Source organism: Anabrus simplex, chromosome 2, assembly GCF_040414725.1.
Source record: "Anabrus simplex isolate iqAnaSimp1 chromosome 2, ASM4041472v1, whole genome shotgun sequence".
Taxonomy (NCBI): Eukaryota; Metazoa; Arthropoda; class Insecta; order Orthoptera; family Tettigoniidae; genus Anabrus; species Anabrus simplex.
Window position 1 is genome coordinate 468,035,456 of NC_090266.1, and position 22,367 is coordinate 468,057,822.

The window sequence follows — 22,367 nt, forward strand, 5'->3', positions numbered from 1 at the left end:
TTCATCTTCACTAGCTCCTCAACTGAGACTGGCATCAGGAAGGTCATTGGCCAAAAAAAACATGCCGTTTAATTTCATCTCATATCATCCTGAACCCGTACTAAGGGGTAGACATACATACCGTGCCCCAAGGATAGCCTGTGAATGCATACTACTACTGTTCATTTTTGGAATATCACCTGTGACCAGCATTGCACAAGATGCAATGACTCTTTCTACAGACACCTGGCAATGCTTGAGTACATACCGTTCAACTAGTGGCATACATTCAATGCCACTGGGAAGTACTCTATCACCACCCGAACTACCCGGACTTAAGCCCCTGTGATTTTGATTTGATACAGAAGAAGAAGAAGAAGGAGCAGCTTCGAGGCATCCACTTCCAGGTGACTGCTCCATTTGCACCGTTCAGAAAACAATTGCTGCTACAGGGATAGACTACAACGGCTTTGACACAGCTGGCAATGGGTTCTACACAATGATGGGGACTACACTGAAGGACTGCAGACGTTTCATAGAGGCATCTGTCTTGTATTGGTTGTAATTAATAGTTGCCACTAACAAAGAAACAGTGCTAATATTCACAAAATATGATAGCTTCAAAATCTTCCCAACCACCAGTAGCCTTTCTTTGTTAGAAGAAAACAATCCTGCTAGCAACTAAACAGGTTTTGGATAATTAGATGTTGTGCTAAGCACCTATCCCTACTTTAAATTTAATGGATGAGTCAATGTAATAGAAAATAAAAACTATGAAATGAAAGAAAAATGTGAAAGAAAGTGTACAATTCGGAATAAATCTTTGATTATCCATCACAGTCTGGTAACCTACAATTGTCATACTCTTTTTCTAAACTGAAGTAAATAAAACTAAAGAAAAAGTTATAAGTTGGAATACACTCAAAATTAGGGTGACAGTTATCCCTACAATGTCTATATGATGCAGGTCCTTTGAATGAGGTAATTTTTAGCATTATCAAACCCAAAATAATATTTAATAAAAACTTACCTAAATCTACTTCATGAATAGATGGCCTCATAGAAAATGGTGTGTTTTTGTAGACTGAATCCAATATTTTGGATTTCACTTGGCTAATGGTGTCACAGTCTAAAACTTTGCATTGGATTTTTTCATCAATATCATCTTGAACAACATGAAGAGTCTGAAAGAAATAAAATATTAAAAATATAAAAATTCAAACAATTGTATTTATTTACAAATCTGCCTCCCAATGACAGACTAAGTACACACACAAAACAATAATAATAAACATTATAATTATAATTACATTGTATAACTAAACTACAGAAAGGCAAAATTAATCAAAACTCCTCATTTGTCCCTGTATTCTAAGAAGAGAAAAATGTATCATAAAACTTCCTCTCTAGTAATATGGACTGAATGATCATGAAATAGAGTGACTACCTACATGCAGAACTACACTTCCCATATAAGTACTTAATTTAAAGCATTTGACAGCTTGAGGATACTTTCTATTGCCAAACAACATGTGTTTTACCAAGGATTTACAGCTATGTAACATATTAATAAACTACACTTTTTCATTTTTCTGAATCAATATATCATCTTATTATAATAACATCACATTCAGTAAATTTCTAACAAGACTGCATGAAAAAGCAAGAAAAACATTCACAATTAAATTATAATTTTTCAAGGACAAGGAAGAATATTTCATTAGTTCTAAATGAATGCTCATAAAAGAAGAAAACAACACAAACATTCTCTTTTTAAATACCGTATTGAGAATACATCTGAATTGTAACATGCAAGATCCTCTACAGCCACATGCCAAAAAAACTAGAAAACAATACCAACTGTCAAACAATAGGAAAAAGAGAAACAAAATCTTTATACAAACCATCAGGACAGATGTTCAATAAACACAGAGAACTTTTAACTTCATAACTGGTTGATTTGTAGGGTACTAATTCACATGTTTATAACTTCATACATGCCAGAAATCCACCTATTTCACTTAACACGCTGGCCTATACATGCCTTTTTCACTGACATGTATGCTCTCTCTCATACATAATCTAATACGGTATATTTTAATTTATATTTTCCCCCAAGACTTTCTCCAACTGGCTACATATAACAAAAATAACAGTAAGTGTCCTATAGCTGGAGGTTGTGTTTTTCCCCATGAAGAGAATTTCATCAGCAGAAAAGACATTAAGGGATTTTCGGAATCAGCAGAAGATTTCACTCAAATTTTCTCATTTCATATTCCCTCTACATTCTACATCAAACTGTAATAAATACGAGGGGGGATCAAATATAAATGGGATTTTATTTTTTATATAAATTAATTTATTGAAAAACACAAGGCTATTACAATATATTTTTCCACATAGTTTCCTGCTTTGCAAATGCATTTGTCCCAGTGTATGGGCAGCTTTTTGATGCCTTCATCGTAAAAAGAACGAGATCATGTCACCAGCCAATTGCGAATGAAGTCTTCCACACTCTCGTCACCTTCAAATTATTGCCCTCCTAGAGTTTCTATAAGTGGTCCGAACAAATGGAAATCGCAGGGCGATAAGTCCAGGCTGTAAGGAGGATGATCAAGTGTAGTCCAGTGGATTTCCTGTAGCTTGGAGACAGTTAGAGCTGCAGTATGGGGCCGCGCATTGTCGTGGAGGAAGATAACCTGTCAAATTGGTTGGTCTCATTTTTTGCGGCGATTTGCAACCCTCACCTTGTTCAATAGTATGCAGTCGTAAGCAGCATTGATTGTGCGTTACTCATGCGAAAAATCAATCAGCAATAATGTCTTTAACTGCCCGAATGTTTTCATCTGTAATGCTGGCCTGAGAACGACGATCATGTTGCTGATTTTCCACACGTTCTCGTCATTCCTTGAACTTTTTATGTCAGGCAAACACACGTGTCCTAGACAATGTTTGATCACGGAACTGTGCAGTCAATCTCTGGCAAATTTCCACCGCTGTAACTCCCTCACAAGCAAGAAATTTTATAATTATACGTTGCTCCGACATCATGGATGAAATGGTGGGAAACATCTAACAGCACGCTCTCTCCACTCCTAACTGTCCCGCCTAAGCATAGCAGAAGCGCGGGGCCAGTCCTACCAACTGTTGATGTTCAGGAACAAAAATCCTGTTTATATTTTGTTGCAAGTGAACTATGTAATGCGAGTGGAATGTATTTTTTTGAAGACTTTGTTTGTAAAATATGATATGATGTTTTATTTTTATTGACCTAACCTGTACTGTATAATGTTGTAACATAGGCATTTGTAAATAGTAGAATTCTGTCTATAGTTCCTGGAAAGATCCAGAAAGTTACATAACTTTTGTACAGGGTGTGTTACTTTGTTGGTATGTGTTCTAGAAAGTGTGTTCTGTCTATTCTGGAAAAATACGACTTTCGCTATCAGGCGTATTCTAGAATGTTAGTCAAAGTTCGCGATCGAAAGTAAGGTTGTGATTGGTGAGTCTAGGTGGCGATAGGGAACTCGTGCACGCTGATTGGCTGCCTCCAAGGCCAGAAATTCCTATATATAGTGAGCGAGGCAGTGTTCGATTCAATTCTGTATCCTGAATTCGGTCGGTCTTGGTCTATCTGCCTGCAAGCAGCCTAGCTAGTTGACGTCCCCCGGTTTCCGGGATGGCACACTCCTCGGGTAAGCACTCTTGAATTCCTTTCCTGCTAAAATTTCGGTAATGTTCCGATGTGCTTTTCATACAGGAGTCTGCCCTAACCTCCCCTAGATTCACCAAATTAGTTACTTATGACGCCTTAGTTTTCAGCTGGACTTACCTGTTCGTTTCCGAGGCATTCCCATTTCTTGTTTCACTAAAATATGTATATTGTAGTTTAATATTATTTCCCTTGGGGTTTGCCTCTGGTAGTTCTGTATCACTTGAGGTACGCTAGACTTTGGATAACCTGTAAATTGCATTGTACTACTGCATTGGTAACTAGATGTATAGTTGTTTTGAAATTTGAATTTACACTGCTACGAAATAAGCTATGGATACCACTGAACTTATAGGTCGTAACTTGGAATGTATTTGTAAGGTTATTTGGTAAATAATATTTTTCAAATCTAAGGATCACGGGGATTTATTTTGGAATCCGCTATCTAAGCCATGTCCATGCCTTTGGTAGGTTCCCAGCCCTTCCATCTTCCCGTTTTGTCGTTCACTAGTTGGCCCTACTGATAGTTACGTACTTGTTTTGTTTGGAGATCCGCGTAATGCTAGCTACTGTTTTTCCGAGTGTGTAGTGTTTTCTTATATTGTGTATTGTACTCTTACCTTCCCTTTTTAACGGTGTTTGTGCCTTGTTTACTGTTACCACTATAGCAGAGGTATCATATTTGATCAACCTTCGTACCATTCATGTAATCAATCGCCTATTTCTAACATAATTCATTGTTTGACACAAACCATTCAGCTAGATAACGTTAAAGTGCAATACACTGACTGACAGAGCAAATGCAACACCAAGGAGGAGTGGTTCGAAAGGGATGAAAGTTGGGGAAAAAACAGAGACGGCACGGACGAATAATTGATGTTTATTTCAAACCGATATGCAGGTTACACAATGCGCACGGCATCGACTCAGTAGGATGTAGGACCACCGCGAGCGGCGATGCACGCAGAAACACGTCGAGGTAGAGAGTCAATAAGAGTGCGGATGGTGTCCTGAGGGATGTTTCTCCATTCTCTGTCAACCATTTGCCACAGTTGGTCGTCCGTACGAGGCTGGGGCAGAGTTTGCAAACGGCGTCCAATAAGATCCCACACGTGTTCGATTGGTGAGAGATCCGGAAAGTACGCTGGCCACGGAAGCATCTGTACACCTCGTAGAGCCTGTTGGGAGATGCGAGCAGTGTGTGGGTGGGCATTATCCTGCTGAAACAGAGCATTGGGCAGCCCCTGAAGGTACGGGAGTGCCACCGGCCGCAGCACATGCTGCACGTAGCGGTGGTCATTTAACGTGCCTTGAGTACGCACTAGAGGTGACGTGGAATCATACGCAATAGCGCCCCAAACCATGATGCCGCGTTGTCTAGCGGTAGGGCGCTCCACAGTTACTGCCGGATTTGACCTTTCTCCACGCCGACGCCACACTCGTCTGCGGTGACTATCACTGACAGAACAGAAGCGTGACTCATCGGAGAACACGACGTTCCGCCATTCCCTCATCCAAGTCGCTCTAGCCCGGCACCATGCCAGGCGTGCACGTCTATGCTGTGGAGTCAATGGTAGTCTTCTGAGCGGACGCCGGGAGTGCAGGCCTCCTTCAACCAATCGACGGGAAATTGTTCTGGTCGATATTGGAACAGCCAGGGTGTCTTGCACATGCTGAAGAATGGCGGTTGACGTGGCGTGCGGGGCTGCCACCGCTTGGCGGCGGATGCGCCGATCCTCGCGTGCTGACGTCACTCGGGCTGCACCTGGACCCCTCGCACGTGCCACATGTCCCTGCGCCAACCATCTTCGCCACAGGCGCTGCACCGTGGACACATCCCTATGGGTATCGGCTGCGATTTGACGAAGCGACCAACCTGCCCTTCTCAGCCCGATCGCCATACCCCTCGTAAAGTCGTCTGTCTGCTGGAAATGCCTCCGCTGACGGCGGCCTGGCATTCTTAGCTATACACGTGTCCTGTGGCACACGACAACATGTTCTACAATGACTGTCGGCTGAGAAATCACGGTACGAAGTGGGCCATTCGCCAACGCCGTGTCCCATTTATCGTTCGCTACGTGCGCAGCACAGCGGCGCATTTCACATCATGAGCATACCTCAGTGACGTCAGTCTACCCTGCAATTGGCATAAAGTTCTGACCACTCCTTCTTGGTGTTGCATTTGCTCTGTCAGTCAGTGTATTTGTAAGAAAGGATCCAAAACTTCATGCAGCAATACACATACCAAACAGTAGAATATTTCCTTAATTACAAAAGTTGGTCACAATTAGCAAGCAAGCAGGCAAAATAAACAAACGGGCACCTCGACACAAACAAAAGAATGAAATTAACAGAAATAAGCTGGGCAATACATGGGGACTTCTTTAACTGTAATTAAGTGGAAGTTCAAAAAGAACAGATCTTAAGGAAACTAAGTTCGCACAATTATTTTGTAATCCTATGATAGCCACAAAGGAGTTCTACCTCTGAATTAACTGCACTGATATTATTTGAACTTTCTCCCCTTCAGTTATCACCAATGAAGAATTTGAAGATCCCTGCAATACCATCTCCCCTCAGGGTATTCTTCTGCTGTATGCCTAAATATCTGCAAAATTGGAGGGTGATAATTTATCACAATTTCACAAAGTTAGTTGGTTTCTTATGCCCGCCTTGTGGCTATGATCATTAGGGTGTCAAATTTTTATGGTCTAACACCATGGTTAGCTGGTTCAAGTCCCATTGGTGGATTGTTTTGTTAGAATGTTGGCCAACAGGGTAGGAGAGGTGGTGGTATACAATTCCTAGTCACTAGACTGTTTGCCAAACACCTGTGTTCTATTACAAATCTCTCCTGGGTGCTCATGTGGAGCCAGGGCATGGAACATCAAGACCTAAGCAGACCGCTTGGTGTTATTCAACAAGAGAAGGCCAGATTTCACCCTCTCCCTATCTCATGATCATGATCATCACATGCTACACAGTCATCACACTGGACTCAGAAACACACATACTTGCATAAGGATTCTTGCCTCTGAGACTAGGAGTAAGTAAATACTTGACCAAGATCAATCAATCCATCAGTCACCACTGATTTGCACTTAGGATAATTGCCCAGGTGGCAGATTCCCTATCAGATGTTTACTTAGTCTTTTCTTAAATCATTTCAAAGAAGTTGTAAATCTCCCTTGGTAAATAATAATAATAATAATAATAATAATAATAATAATAATAATAATAATAATAATAATAATAATAATAATAATAATAATAAGAAGAAGAAGAAGAAGAAGAAGAAGAAGAAGAAGAAGAAGAAGAAGAAGAAGAAGAGGGTGCGCTCAGTTGAGCATAGTACAGAATCTCAGTCCTTACTGTAGTCTGCGATCGACTTTGTTCTTTTCGTGCACTTTAGTATGGGGTATGTGTCACAATTTTTTCCGCACAGCACACATACACAATCTACGTCTGGTTTGTGAAATCGCTTGTTAATACACAGCTTGTAGTGAAAGCTGTGTACTGAAAGTCTGGCTATTACATGTCTTTGCTTCTGGTTCTCTCTGGTCCAGGACTTCTCCACCATAGCAGGCGAGCTGTAGAATTCCAGCTGTATTTCTTCTCTCTTCTTATTTCGGTTCCTTAGTAGTTCTTGATATGGTCCTGATTGTAATAGGTGGTGTTGGATCCTGATGTCATCTATGAAGTATGTTTTTCCCAACATCTCGTATAGAAGTCATGAAGGGGTTGTCTTCCCTATTCCCATTGCTCTTTTCATGTACATCGCCTTCATCTTTTCAACTTTGCTTAATTCACCTTTTTTTAACGTTTCCCAGATGATCTGTATGCCGTAGGTGATGATCGGGGCTATTGCACTTCTAAATAGTGCCATCGCCATGCCGATAGACAGGTTCCTAACATCCTTTATGTAGTATATTGCCCTAATTGCTGCTGCTGTCCTTTCTTCTATGTGAAGACTGTATGATGATGCTGTTCTTTGCAGTGTAACCCCTAGGTATTTGAATTTGTTAACTCTCTCTACTGGAGTGCCTGAAAACACAATCTTGTCAGTTGCTGATGCTTTTCCACTCTTCCTAAAAGTCATCTGTACAGTTTTCTCTTGGTTTATAGTGACATCGTTTTCCCTGGCCCAATTCTCCAGCTTGTTAATTGTTTCTGGTATTCTGTCCTTATAGAAGACCCGATCACCATGTCATCTGCATACAGGATTATAGTCATATTCAAGTTCTCCTTAATGATTTTCACGATGTCTACTGTATAGATGTTTAATAGTGTAGGACTGATAGGGTCCCCCTGCAATACGCCATTCGTTTGAATAATCCGTTTCGATGTTTTCACGTTGTTATTTATACATATGTAGTTATACTTTAAGAGATCTATTGTTATCCTTGCAATTGGGTAGTCCTTTCCAGTCATTCCTTTAAGTTTCTCGATAAGCTTCCTCCTGTTTATGAGGTTGAATGCTTTCCTGTAGTCTACAATAATACCACGTAATACAGGGCAATTCAAAATGATGGACCCAATTTCATAAATTTATTCTGTGAAATCTAATTATAAACATATCATAATGTGAGACATGTGCTAAGAACGGTAAACTCTCAAATCTTTTTTCAGTCATATCACAAGTTTTCTATGTGAGCACCTCGCATAACACGACATACATCAAGCCGATAGTCTATCTCCTGCCAAACCTTGTGTAATGTCTCGCGGCCAATCTCTGCGATGGCTGCTGTGATACGGGCACGAAGGTCGTCCAATGTTAGTGGAAGAGGTAGTACGTAAACATGATCCTTTACGAAACCCCACAAGAAGAAATCACATGGGGTTAAGTCGGGGGAATGCGGTGGCCAACGAATGAGAGTTCGATCCTCCTGAGATGCACGACCTATCCAGCGTTGTGCCAATGTCTCGTTGAGATGGCTCTGAACGTTGCCATGGTAATGCGGAGGGGCACCATCCAGTTGAAGGATGAAATCTGCACTATCCTCTTCGAGCTGTGGCAGGAGCCATTGTTGCAGCATATCAAGAAAAACATTTCCTGTCACTGTAGGTTCAATGAAGAAAAAGGGTCCATAAACCATCTCATGGGAAATGGCACAAAACACATTTACCTTGGGAAAATCGCGTTGGTGTTCCACAAAGTGATGGGGATTAGAAGTTCCTCAGATCTTTACGTTGTGTCTATTCACAGTCCTGGAAAAGTGAAAAGTCGCTTCATCACTGAAAATTACCCTTTCGGAGAACCCATCCTCTTCCATTAATGTGAGAAAATCAGCACAGAAGAGCGCTTGAGCAACATAATCAGTGTCTTTTAAGGCCTGCACCAGTTGCAAGCGGTAGGGTTTCATTTGTAAACGTTTCCGCAGAATGCGCCAAACAGTTGCCTGTGGACGTTCAAGCTGCCTCGATGCCCGGTAGGTGGACTTCTGCAGACTCCGCATGAAACTGGCGTGAACACATTTCACTGTCTCTTCCCCGGTCGAAGGACGGCCAGTTGACTTTCGCTTACAGATGCAGCCCGTGTCTCTGAATTTTGCATACCACACACGAATGACTTTTCCAGTAGGTGGGTCTCTTCCATACCTGGTACGGAAAAGCCATTGAACACTAATCACAGACTTGTTTACATGGTAATCAAGCACACAGAACGACTTCTGCTCTCCAGCTGCAGCCTTTCTCTTTACTCACTTCCTGCCTGCTCATAACGGCTGAAAATGAAACCATATGGGATGAAATCTAAACTCAACTAAACTTTGAGAGTTTGCCTTTCTTTGCACATATCTCACAGTATGATATGTTCATTAGATTCATAGAATAAATTTATAAAGTTGGGTCCATTATTCTGAATTGCCCTGTACTTCCCCCCAGGGTGTCTAAGGGAGTTCTCTATTTCCTCTAATAGGTAGGAAATTGCTTGTAATGTACTCCTGTCTTTCCTGAATCCAAATTGACATTCAGGTATTTGATTATCGATAATCTCCAGTAGTCTTTTATTTAGAACTTTCGTGAACATCTTGAACGTAGCACTTTCCAATACCACTCCCCTGTATGAGTCCAAGCTTGTAGTACTTCCTTTCCCTTAAAAGAGAATCTTCATTGTTGCTGTTCTCCAGCTTTTGGGTATCTGTCCTAATTCAATGCATTTGGTTCATTAGATCTATCCAGAGATTTTGCATAATATCCACAGATTCCTTCAGGTGCTCGATGTAGATATTTGTCTGGTCCCACAGCATGGACATGAAACAAGCAGCGACGTGCAATGGTCGAGAAGACCTCTTAGTGACCAGAGTGATGTGTCATGTGCAGCAATTACCCAGGGCATGGCATGGTTTAGTGTTTCATGACCAGCCATACAGCTTCTCAATAGTATTGCATAATAGTATCATGTAATTCATATGCCGTTATGAGCCATTGCTGATGTAAATAAAGTGAAAAATCGATAGTGACCATTATTTTGAAATCACGGCTCACTAGATATCAAAGCTGCCAAACTTAACGTTTACCGCGTGAAGTCACAACATTGGTAAATTATTCCAAACCCTAACTCCTCTTCCCATAAATAAAAATTTGCCCCAATTTGTCCTCTTGAATTCCAAATTTATCTTGTAATCTTTCCTACTTTTAAGAATCCCACTCAAACTTATTCGTCTACTACTCTCATTCAACATGATCTCTTCATGGTCAGCTCGTCTCTCTCCTTTCTCCCAAGTCTTACCAGCCCAAATGTTGCAACATTTTCATAACGCTACTCGTTTGTCGGGAATCACCCAGAACAAATCGAGCTGCTTTTCTTTGGATTTTTCCCGTTTTCAAATCAAGTAATCCTGGTGAGTGTCCCATACAGTGGAACCATACTCCAGTTGGGGACTTACCAGAATTACATCCTTACTACAACCCCCCAAATACCCTCATAACTATGTGCAGAGATCTATACCCATTATTTACAATCCTGTTTATGTGATTACCCTAATGAAGATCTTTCCTTATATTTACACTTAGGTACTTACTGAGATTTCCATAAGGAACTTTCACCCCGTCAATGCAGTAATTAAAAGTGAGAGGACTTTTCCTATTTGTGAAACACACAACCCAACCTTTAACCCCTTTTATTCTCACACCATTGCCTGCTGTCCATCTCACAACATTTTTGAGGGCTTTTTTTCCCTGTTACTCACCATCTATCTCCTAATGGCAGCATAAGCAATCTTTAATTCAAATTTGTATCAATAGGAAGTGAAAATTAAAGAATTTACCTCACAGAATTAAGAAGAACAGTTGTTTTTAATAATCCTCAGAATATATAACAAAAAGCAATATGAAATCAAGTGCATACATTGATTATCATAAAATTATATTACTATACTGGGTGTCACACTATCTAAATTATTCACTCATATTATATGAGGGTTGAGTTCATGGCAACTATTATTTTCATCGTATTTGCACAGTGTGTCCTAGAAAGCATGACATTCGTAGTACATGGACACAGCACAATACAGTGGTGCATTGGAGAGGTACCACACAGAGGACGATAAGACTGCTTATATCAAAATGGCCATTCAGTGGGGTCGAAATGCCAAAGAATGTCATAGAGAGCTAGTGGGAGCTGAGGAGAATAATGCCCTTTATACTCATTTCAGCATGGACATGAAACAAGCAGCGACATGCAGTGGTCGAGAAGACCTCTTAGTGACCAGAGTGATGTGTCATGTACAGCAATTACCCGGGGCATGGACATAAACAGAAGATGGACATTACTTAAGTTAAAAGCCAAAATTGGCATTGAAAAACTAACCATCCACATAATTTTTCTTAAAATTGCATCCCAGTGGATGTTACATGAATTCAATGACATGCAAAAGTGGACATGGCCTGCCGTATGCTCTGACCACTTGGTACACTACTAGCACGAAAGCGAGCAAATTCTGGATAGAACAGTGATCGTGGATTAATTTTGGGCAAGGGCGTAAGAACCAGAGCTAAACCAGTCTGCAGAATGGTGACATGAAGGACCACCATGAAGAAAGAAGTTCTGGCAAAACCATTCCCCGCCGTAAAGGTGATGGTCATTGTGGCTTATGACATCTAAGACACTTCATTCCACATGGCACAACGGTGATGGCAATGTACTACAGAACCTTCCCTCAGAGACAGTTACATCGTACTCATCATCATCATCATCAATTCCCTTTATCCAGCTGTAGCCGGGTAGGGGCAAATATGGTTCCTCTCCATTTTCTTTGGTCTTTCCACCACTCCTCCTCCAACACTGTGTCCCAGTCCAGGTTTCTTCCTCTAATACTGCGTTGGATTGTGTCCATCCATCTCAATCGTGGTCGTCCACGGCCTCTCCTTCCTTGCATTTGCATTTCCACCACCTTTTTTGGCATTCTTTCATCACTCATTCGCTTTATGTGCCCAAACCATCTTAGTTGGCTCTTCTCAGTTCTATCATTCATTTTTTCCACTCCAATTTCTTCCCAGATTTTCTCATTCCTTATTTTGTCTCTTCTACTCTTCTGTATTATACTCCTCAAGAACTTCATTTCAGCTGCCTGTATTCGACTCTCATCCTTCTTTGTCATTGTCCAAGTTTCTGCCCCGTAGGTAGTTATGTGTATCTAATACATCTTGTACATAGTTTCCTTTGCTTCCATTGGTAGATCTTTGTCCCATAACATGTTTCTTACCCTATGATAGAAACAGCTTCCAGCTTGAATCCTCTTGCTAATCTCAGCATCCAGTCGAGCATTCTCCATTAATTCACTCTCCAGGTATTTAAATGTTTCCACTACTTCCAGGGGCTTGTCTGCAAGTCTTATTTGACCTTTCCCTTCTTTCTCCCCTCTAGTCATAACAAGGGTTTTACTCTTCTCAACACTTATTTTCAACCCACATTCTTCTATTTTCCCATTCACCACATCCAACTGTTCTTGAACCTTCCTGTCGTCTTCTCCCCCAATCACAATATCATCTTTTTTTTTTTTTTTTTTTTTTTTTTTTTGCTAGTTGTTTTACGTCGCACCGACACAGATAGGTCTTATGGCGACGATGGGACAGGAAAGGGCTAGGAGTGGGAAGGAAGCGGCCGTGGCCTTAATTAAGGTACAGCCCCAGCATTTGCCTGGTGTGAAAATGGGAAACCATGGAAAACCATTTTCAGGGCTGCCGAGAGTGGGGTTCGAACCTACTATCTCCCGAATACTAGATACTGGCCGCACTTAAGCGACTGCAGCTATCGAGCTCGGTCCACAATATCATCTGCAAATAATAACATGTTCATTTCTCTTCCTCCATATTCTGCTTTTGCTGTTCTCATGATGTCATCCATTACTACTGCAAACAGGATTGGTGATAGAACACTTCCCTGCCTCAGCCCACTAGTTATTTTGAACCAACTTGTCCTGCCAACTTGTGTTTGCATGCAACAACAACATTCCTTGTACATTGCCATGATCATTTTTATTAGTCCCTGTCCAATTCCTTTTTGCACCAGACTGTCCCAAACTTTAGCCCTGGGGACACTGTCATATGCCTTTTCAATGTCGATGAATGTCATCACCATATCATTCCCGTACTCCCATTGCTTTTCCATTAGCTGTCTCATAATGAAAATGGGCTCTATTGTTGACCTTCCACTTCCTTAACCTCGTCCCCAAAGTGAAAGAACCACTGCATGGGAGACAATTTGGGATGCAATGCTGTGAAACATGAAACTGCAAAATTCACACACGGTGAGGCGAGTGGTATCATAGGCAACGTGGTGTGAACAGTATAGGCGACTACTTTGAGTGTTTACCATGAAGTTCACTGCGCTCTCTGAGAATAAAGATTATGTAGCACAAGGATTTCATGGCTGACAGTTTCTTCGATTTATATCCTACACCTGGTAAACCTACTCGGCATTATTCATACATTCCATGGCACCTTACATTCCCTACTCCCATCTGTATGTTCTACATTTGTCTGTTAAATCCAATATTCATGCAAGAAAAAACTAGTTTCCGTGACTTATAACTCTCGTATTACCTGAGCACGATTGAGTGAACTGTTGGGACTGTACATTTAATCATTTCTTATATCTAACTGTAGATTCATACACTGAATTGGTTCTTGTTACTGAATTGATTAAAGAGGGAAATCTTTGCTCATTAGTCTTGTGTACCCTGGATCAGAGAAAATTATCTAAGAAACGTGTGTCACTGTGGAAGTTTGTACAGTTTTAATTATTAAGGTCTATGATTAGGACAATGCTCTTAATGAATAAGATACTACCACAGCACTTGTTTGGAGTGAGTATGGAAAAGCCATATTACAAGACCACACTCTGTATAGCTACCATAACTTGTCATGACCTAGGACTGAGCTACCCAATTCTGGCTTTCAAGTCCCATCATGAAGTGAGTCTCAGCATTAAAAGGTACATCCATCTCACAGAAAAGTTAATGCTGTCATTCTCAGTTTAATTAAGACAATGGGTGATCTTGACTATGTCTTAAACAGAACCAGATCAAATGTATCATTGTTAGACACAGCAGTAAGTGAATGAGAGGAATGCTGAGAGCAGAGTAGGGGTATGTATTGCATAACCTCTACCTAAAATTTATGATATAGCTTAATAGACCAGAGATTTCTTTTTTTTTTTTTTTTTATGACCAAAATCTATTAAATATATGGTAATTAGTGAGCCCTGTTCTATAGCTCCATATCCAGCTGTAAAAACAAATAACCAGTAGCCTAAGTACTTTTGCAAAAAAAACAAATAGCCTAACAGAAGTGCTGGTTATACTTTATAACTATCAGTTATCATCTACAAAACAAAGATGTGATTAACAATACTTTGCAAAAATGTAAATTAAATATCACCATTATCATAAATCTTGGTGAAAATTAAAAATGCTGAATAAGAAAATAATCTTGTCATTATAAGAGCATGAAGCCTTTAATTTACATGAAACAAGACTTAGTTAGAAAACAAAATCAATTATCAAACATTCATTCAGCAGGCTCATTCCCACACTGACATCCCCTCTATAACATTAACAGAATGCTACAGTACCACACCGAGTCACCTTAAAGCAGGCAAGAACATATTAGTGGAACAATTTTATCAAGATTTTAAACAGCAAGTACAATTCATGCAGAAGTTCCAATACTCTTTACTCAGAAACAGTTGCAAACATGGAACAAAAGAAAAAAGTACTTTGGACATACTTGATATGTTTGGTAAGGAATTTTTTCGTAGTGTGGTTCCTCTTGCACAAGATGGATTGTCTAAGAGAAAAAAGAGAAGGAAAAACCATTGAATTTCACACTTCCAGCACGTTTTTAAGCAGCATAGAAATGTACCAAAAAGCACCTCAGAATTATGGAACCACTCACCACAGCACTACTGACACATGCAGAATGGGCTATAAAATATCATAATTACTGAAAATTGAAAATGATGTACATCCGTCACTTTAAAAATATATTTCTGAAGCAAGTCAGCCATTATGTAGCACACAGGTGTACAAAATTCAACTTGTAGAAGTACTGCTAAAATTATGACCAAAATTTCAATTACCATATAACCAACACCAAAACTGATAAGTTCTTATTCAGGTAAATGAACATTAACTAGAAATGGGTTCTTGACACCTTCTTTACCTAAATACCCTTGATACTGAAGAGTTATCGATATCGAACATCACTTCTACAGATGAGCTTGATACTTTTTTGATACTATGTTAATAGAATACTAACATTTTTAATTAATACTGTTAATTTGCCAGAAGAAGCAGATTTTGAAGTGGTTGCAAGAAGCACATGTCTCATCATCATTGTGATGGAACATAGTACAGTTATTAATAAATGCAGTTTAAAGCTTATTTTTGAAGTGTAATAACAGGTTTAGAGTGGTGATTACTAATTACACAGCAAGTTTAATAAGCTAATAACTAGTGCTAAGTGTTAGTGTTGAATGAGATTGAGAATCCTCATAAATATTGACTAACAAAATTATATGGATCGCAGCATGGCATCAGGAAGTGATCAAGTTTTGATGTCGTAATAAAAAATGGAAAGGTTTCCAGAGAAGTTTTGTGCAAACGGTGTACTGATACTGAATCAAGTTTGTATCTGACATGTGCAGTAAGAATCAAGAATGCAAATGTTATTGTAACTAGGTCAAAGACAAGATAGAATGCTGTTACGTTGACTGTTAGGGAAGCGGACTGTATCAGTGTTTGTGATTGTAATGAAATCAGGCAGGACTTGTTGTCGAAAGATGAAATTATAAAACTGATGAAGGAAGATTTAGCAAAGTTAGTGGAATCAAACAAGAGGCTGAAGAAAACCAGAGGTGAAAAATCAGAAACATGGTCAAAAGCAGGAAAAGATGGTAAATAACATCAGATAGGCCTAGGCCTAAAAATGCCGTAGTAGATGTGCCAATTTCAAATTTGTTTAGTGTTCTCTGTGAAGTTATAGATAGCTTTGTACCACTGCAGTTAAACAAGGGTAATGGTAATCATAAAGAAAGAAAATGAAAAAACTAGAAAGGTGAAAAAGGTGCTTATTTATTTGGGCAGTCACGGATGCAGAATTGCATCAGGTGTGATAAAGTGAAGGGAAGACATTGAGGTCACTTCGACAGTAAAGCTGGGAGCTACAGTTGCAGCAGTTGCAAGTGGGATGAAGAAAGAATGTGCATAGTTTACTTCAGAAGGTTTTGCTGTTATTATCGCCTGATCAAATGATGTGTATAGAAATGAAAGTGAAAAGGTAATAAGAGAATTAAAAGGAACATTACCATTTTTAACTAACACGAATGTCATTGTAGAAAATATTCCACACAGGTATGATCTAAAGCAAGAATATTGCATAAATTTAGAAATAAAATATACCAATGTAAGAATTTCAAAAATCTGTAAACATTTTCAATGTGTCCACTTATTAGATATAAGAAAATTAGATAAAGAATTACACCCTAGACATGATCTTCATATGAACAAGATGGAAAAGAATCCTTAAGTAATGAAATTTGTGACATTTTAAATTTATACAGTAAGAGTAATGGAAAATCTATACCCTTACAGTGGAATCAGGAAAACTTGTAAGAGGCCAAACTTCAAACGAATATTTGAAAAACAAATGGCAAGAATTTTTACAGGTCAAATGTAGCAGAGTACAGTAGTGGTTTCGGTACTTCAGTTTTCAACTAATAATAACAATGAAATTAAATCAACAACCCGAACGCATCATAATAAACCAAAAATCTACCATCAAAATGTTCAGTCTCTGTATAATAAATTTGAAGAACTCAATTAACGGCTTAAAGGTGAACTTAAAGATGTGACAGTACACAAGAACCTTGTTTATCCAGCCCTCAATAATCCGGATCTCCAGTTTACACGGATCGAAAATAGTAAACATTTATTTTTACTTGTACAGCATTTCTTTTACGGAGTCAATTCTTCTTGAATGTCTTTTCCACCAAGGATAGTTAAGGACAGCAATTGGAAGTAAGTCGGCCATGGTCTATCAAAGGTACCGTCCCGGCATTCGACTGGAACTGAGAATGGAAAACTGTAGACCCTTCTGAGTTCCTTGACACATTTGCACGCATTCCCAGATGCTCGGACGTAGATGTGAATGACGTAAATGACTGATTGAAAAATGACTGTAATTCAGGCTACAGTATAATGACAGATGAATAAATTATTGCCTCTTGTTCCTCGGCTGGTAATGACGAGAGTGATGGTGAATTCGAAAATGAAACCGGTGCTCCATCAGAAGAAATAATGACTCATGGAGATGCAACAATCCAACTGGACAAACTGATGGCCTATTTAGAATCCCAGACTGAAACCACACTGGCAGAACTGACGTTAGTAAAAATGTCTTTGTGATCATGCTGGGTGCAAATAAACGTAAAACAGGAAAAGCTCACACCTTATTTTAGTGCATAAAACACAGTCATAAATGTAAGAAAAGTGTTCTTATATTCCTTTGTACAACTGAAAAAGGTATTACTCTACAACTTATGCTAATATGTTGTATAACATATACTTTATTTGTTTTTTAGTTTTCCTGGATTATCCTAATTTTCGATAATCCAGAACAGTTCTAGTCCCACTTAATCTGGATAAATGAGGTTCTTGTGTACTATGTTTTTCAGAACACTGGCTCAGAGCAAAGAATCTGAGTTGATGAATTTTCCAGGATTTGTTATAGCTAGTGCTGAACACATAACACCTTGTAATCTGCAGGCCTTCGGGCTGAGAAGCGGTCACTTGGTAGGTCATGGCCTTTCGGGGCTGTTGCATGATGGGGTTGGGTTGGGTTGGGTTGGGTTGGGTTGGGTTGGGTTGGGTTGGGTTGGGTTGGGTTGGGTTGGGTTGGGTTGGGGTTAGGTTTGGTTTGGTTTGGTTTGGTTTGGTTTGGTTTGTTATAGCTAGCAATTACTGTAGACCACATAGCAACCATGGGGGCACAGTACCTATATCAAAAATGATATTGATCATGAAGCTTTGACAATTTACAATTATCTTATTACTGAACAAGATATTGAATATACCTAAGTAATGATTCCAAAATTAGTGCTCAGAATACTGTGTACATGCATGTACCGTTCACCGTTAGGTACGTTTCATTTACTCATAGAAAAATTAGAGTTATTATTAAGTAATGTAAGTAAAATGAGTTATGGTATAATTATTTGTGGGAATGCTAATGTGGACTTCTTAAAATATGACAAAAGTAGAGAATTATTAATGCCGGGCTGAGTGGTTTAGACGGTTGATGTGCTGGCCTTCTGACCCCAACTTGGCAGATTCGATCCTGGCTCAGTCCGGTGGTATTTGAAGGTGCTCAGATACGTCAGCCTAATGTCGGTAGATTTACTGGCACATAACAGAACTCCTACAGAACAAAACTCCTGCACCTCGGCATCTCCAAAAACCATCAAAAGTAGTTAGTTGGACGTGAAAACAATAACATTATTATTATTATTATTATTATTATTATTATTATTATTATTAGACAGCATTTTTTTGCACACCCTGGATATTTGAAGTCTGAATTTATCATTCGTACTTGATTCCTGGGACTTTTGTAATAATAAATAAGTAAAACTAATGTAATATATGGATACATATTAATTTTCAGCCTCTGGGGTATGCCATCATCATGGTCGACTAAAATGTCAATTCATAATCTAAAGCAGAAAGAGATTTACACTGTCTCTTCTCTTAAACTGTGATAATGATGAATATACATCAGTAACATGGTTCCAATGGGCAGAAGTAGTACATATCACCTGTAAATCAACAGTGACATTGGTGTAAATGATATAAAACATTTTCAAATGATGTCTGTATAATTAATTGTTGGTGAATCCGCAGTATTCAATTGCCGAGTGCACTGGAGATGACTAAATTAGCCTCAAGTACCTTCATGTATCATTTGACAGGTGTCTATATATCTTCAAGAGGGTAATGGTATGTAGTTATACATAATGTATATCTAGTAGTTTAAATGTATACAATTGAATCAAATTTTTTTAAAGGGATGTATATCATACTGACTAAACTTTTGGGAAATACTAAAAAAACATGTGAAGACTAAACTAAGTAAATGTATGAATTTTTGTATTTTTATCTGATTGGTACATTATGAAGTGATGTTATATAAAACAAATTTTCACATTCAAGTACATGCCCTATTTTTGATTTAATTATAAACTCTACTGACTTACACCCTTTAAAAATATACAACCTCTAACTTCAGAAATCAGGTTAGAATTAACTGGAATTAAATGAATTTAATTTTAATTTATGGAAGTCCATATGACAATTATTCTTAAGTAATACATAACTTATTATTTAGTCTCTCATTTTAGTACTTAGAAACATACATTTCTTCAGTCACAATCTTTCTGAAAAGGTCTCTTAGTAAGATTTAAGTTCAGCAAACTAAGATTAATACCTTCATATCACTGTTGCTTCTTACTGTATGGAACAAATTACATAAGCAAAATAATATCATAAACATCACTATTTTTATCCAAACTGCTCTTCTTTTTTTTTCAGTGTTCTCATTCTATATCATTTTCAAGTTCAATTGGCCAAGAAAAGGTTTCTTTTTTTCTTTTTTTGTTTAACTATTTGTTTTATGTCGCACCGACACATATAGGTCTTATGGCGACGATGGGATAGGAAAGGCCTAGGAATAGGAAGGAAGTGGCCATGGCCTTAATTAAGGTACAGCCCCTTGCCTGGTGTGAAAATGGGAAACCACGGAAAACCATCTTCAGCGCTGCCGGACAGTGGGGTTCAAACCCACTATCTCCCGAATACTGGATACTGGCCGCACTTAAGCGACTGCAGCTATCGAGCTCGTTTTCAGCCCCAGAAAAGGTTTCTTTGTAGAAGTGCTTGTACTCATGAGGTATGTAGGTCTGGATTTTCATCAGGTCTTGTACCTTTGCTTTTTTAATGGGAACTTTTTCAATTGGGTATGACTGTAATGGTGGTAGCTGCATCCTTGAACTAAGACCCATGAAGAAAGTTTGGTTGATGATACCACTTACTGAGGATACCCCTCGATGCAACCTTTTCTTTAATGGGAGTAAATAAATGGTAAAAGATACCGATTGAGAAGTTAACTCTTTTATTTCTGGGTTTTCATTTTGTCTCTTCAGAGACAAAGCCAATGAGTTACGCCTGTTCAAATCTAACGGCCATCTTTGACCCTCAGTCCTCACTCAACTTGAGGAATGAAAAACGCCTATTTAAAAGTAATCAGTAGGCCTATGTTTAAAGTTTCCAAAATGTGCAAAAACAGGAAACAGACCATATAGTGAGTTACGCCCATTTAAAAAAAATCGATTCAATTGTATTCACTAACAACGGCTTTAACATTTGTTTTGGCTTCAATTCCATTTGAATGGCCATCATGCACTGCACTGGATGGGGGTCCTCTACCAGATGTTGCCAGGATTCAAAGTCAGAATGGCAGTGTGGATAGACGACTGCATCAGCATACCACTGATGAACAATTTTTTTACAATATTGTAATTTATTTTTTGTTACATCTCCTATCTGTCAATTAATTGAGTTAATAGAAAGAGAGTAATATAAAGGAACAAACAAGTGCAAATATATATATATATATATATATATATATAAAATTGCTTGTCCTGACTGACTGACTGACTGACTGACTGACTGACTGACTGACTGACTCATCATGGCCGAGCCAAAACTACTGGACATAATGAAATGAAATTTTGGAGATACATTCATATTAAGATGTAGGTGCTCGCTAAGAGAGGATATTTGGATATGCCATTGCTAAGGGGGTGAAAAGGGGGCTGAAATTTTAAAATGAGTGTATCTATATCTCAAAACTTTAAAAGTTTACAGATGTAAAAATTGGTATTTAGAGTATTCTTTGAAAATAAGGAAACACATATTTTTTTTTGTTTTCAGAAAATCCCAATAGGATGGGTGAAAAAGGGTGAAAGGGGTTGAATGCCTTTAATCAGGATACCAGTACTTATTTCTCAGAAACTGAAGATATTACAGACCTGAAAATTGGTACTTTTGATCTCTTCTAAAAATAAAGAAACGCATATTTTTTTGTTTTTGGAAAATCCAATTAATGGGAGGGGGAAAAGGGGGTGAATTTTTAAAAAGGGGGCATCTATATCTCAAAACATTGAAAGTTTACAGATGTAAAAATTGGTATTTAGAATCTTCATTAATAAACAAACACGTATTTTTTTGTTTTCGGAAAATCCCAATAGGAGGGGTGGAAAGGGGTGAAAAAGGGGTTGAATGCATTTAATGAGGATACTTATATCTCAGAAACTGAAGATATTATAAACCTGAAAATTGGTGTTTTGGATCTCCTTTAAAAATAAAGAAACGCGTATTTTTTTGTTTTTGGAAAATCCAATTAATCGGGGGGTGAAAAGGGGGTGAATTTTTCAAATGAGTGTATCTATATCTCAAAACTTTGAAAGTTTACAGATGTAAAAATTGGTATTTAGAACCATCATTAAAAATAAAGAAACACATATTTCTTTGTTTTCAGAAAATACCAATAGGACGGGTTTAAAAGGATGAAAAAAAGGGTTGAATGCCTTTAATCAGGATACCGGTACTTATATCTCAGAAACTGTAGATATTACAGACCTGGAAATTGGTACTTTTGATCTCTTTTAAAAATAAAGGAAACATATTTTTATTTGGAAAATCCAATTAATGGGAGGGGGGAAAAGGGGGTGAATTTTTAAAATGAGTGTATTTATATCTCAAAACTCTAAAAGTTTGCACATGTAAAAATTGATATTTAGAATCTCCTTTAAAAATAAAGGAACACGTATTTTTTGTTTTCTGTAAATCCGAATAGGAGGGGTGTAAAAGCGTGAATAATGGGTTGAATGTCTTTAATGAGGATACATATATCTCAGAAACTGAAGATATTACAGAACTGAAAATTTGTATATGGGATCTCCTTTGAAAATAAAGAAACATGTATTTTTTGGAAATTCCAATTAATGGCTGTTAAACAGGAGTGACATATTGGGGTGAATATTTTGAAAGACTATATCCGCAGAATATCTGAGAAACATAGAATGATACAGACGTAAAAAGTGGTATTTGGAATCTCC

General features: G+C 38.4%; 1 protein-coding gene across 2 annotated transcripts in view; it reads right to left on the bottom strand.

Annotated features, from left to right (window-relative positions):
* Positions 1-22,367, bottom strand: part of PlexB (plexin B) — a 1,268,238-nt gene that overhangs the window by 48,497 nt on the left and 1,197,374 nt on the right. Inside the window, exons 18-19 of one of the 2 annotated variants that reach the window (XM_067140855.2) lie at positions 14,921-14,980; positions 1,010-1,163 (exon numbers count right to left, since the gene is read on the bottom strand). In XM_067140855.2, coding sequence (XP_066996956.2) covers positions 1,010-1,163; positions 14,921-14,980 — 214 coding nt within the window. The remainder of the gene's footprint in view (positions 1-1,009; positions 1,164-14,920; positions 14,981-22,367) is intronic. The other variant, XM_067140856.2, reaches the window with a different exon arrangement.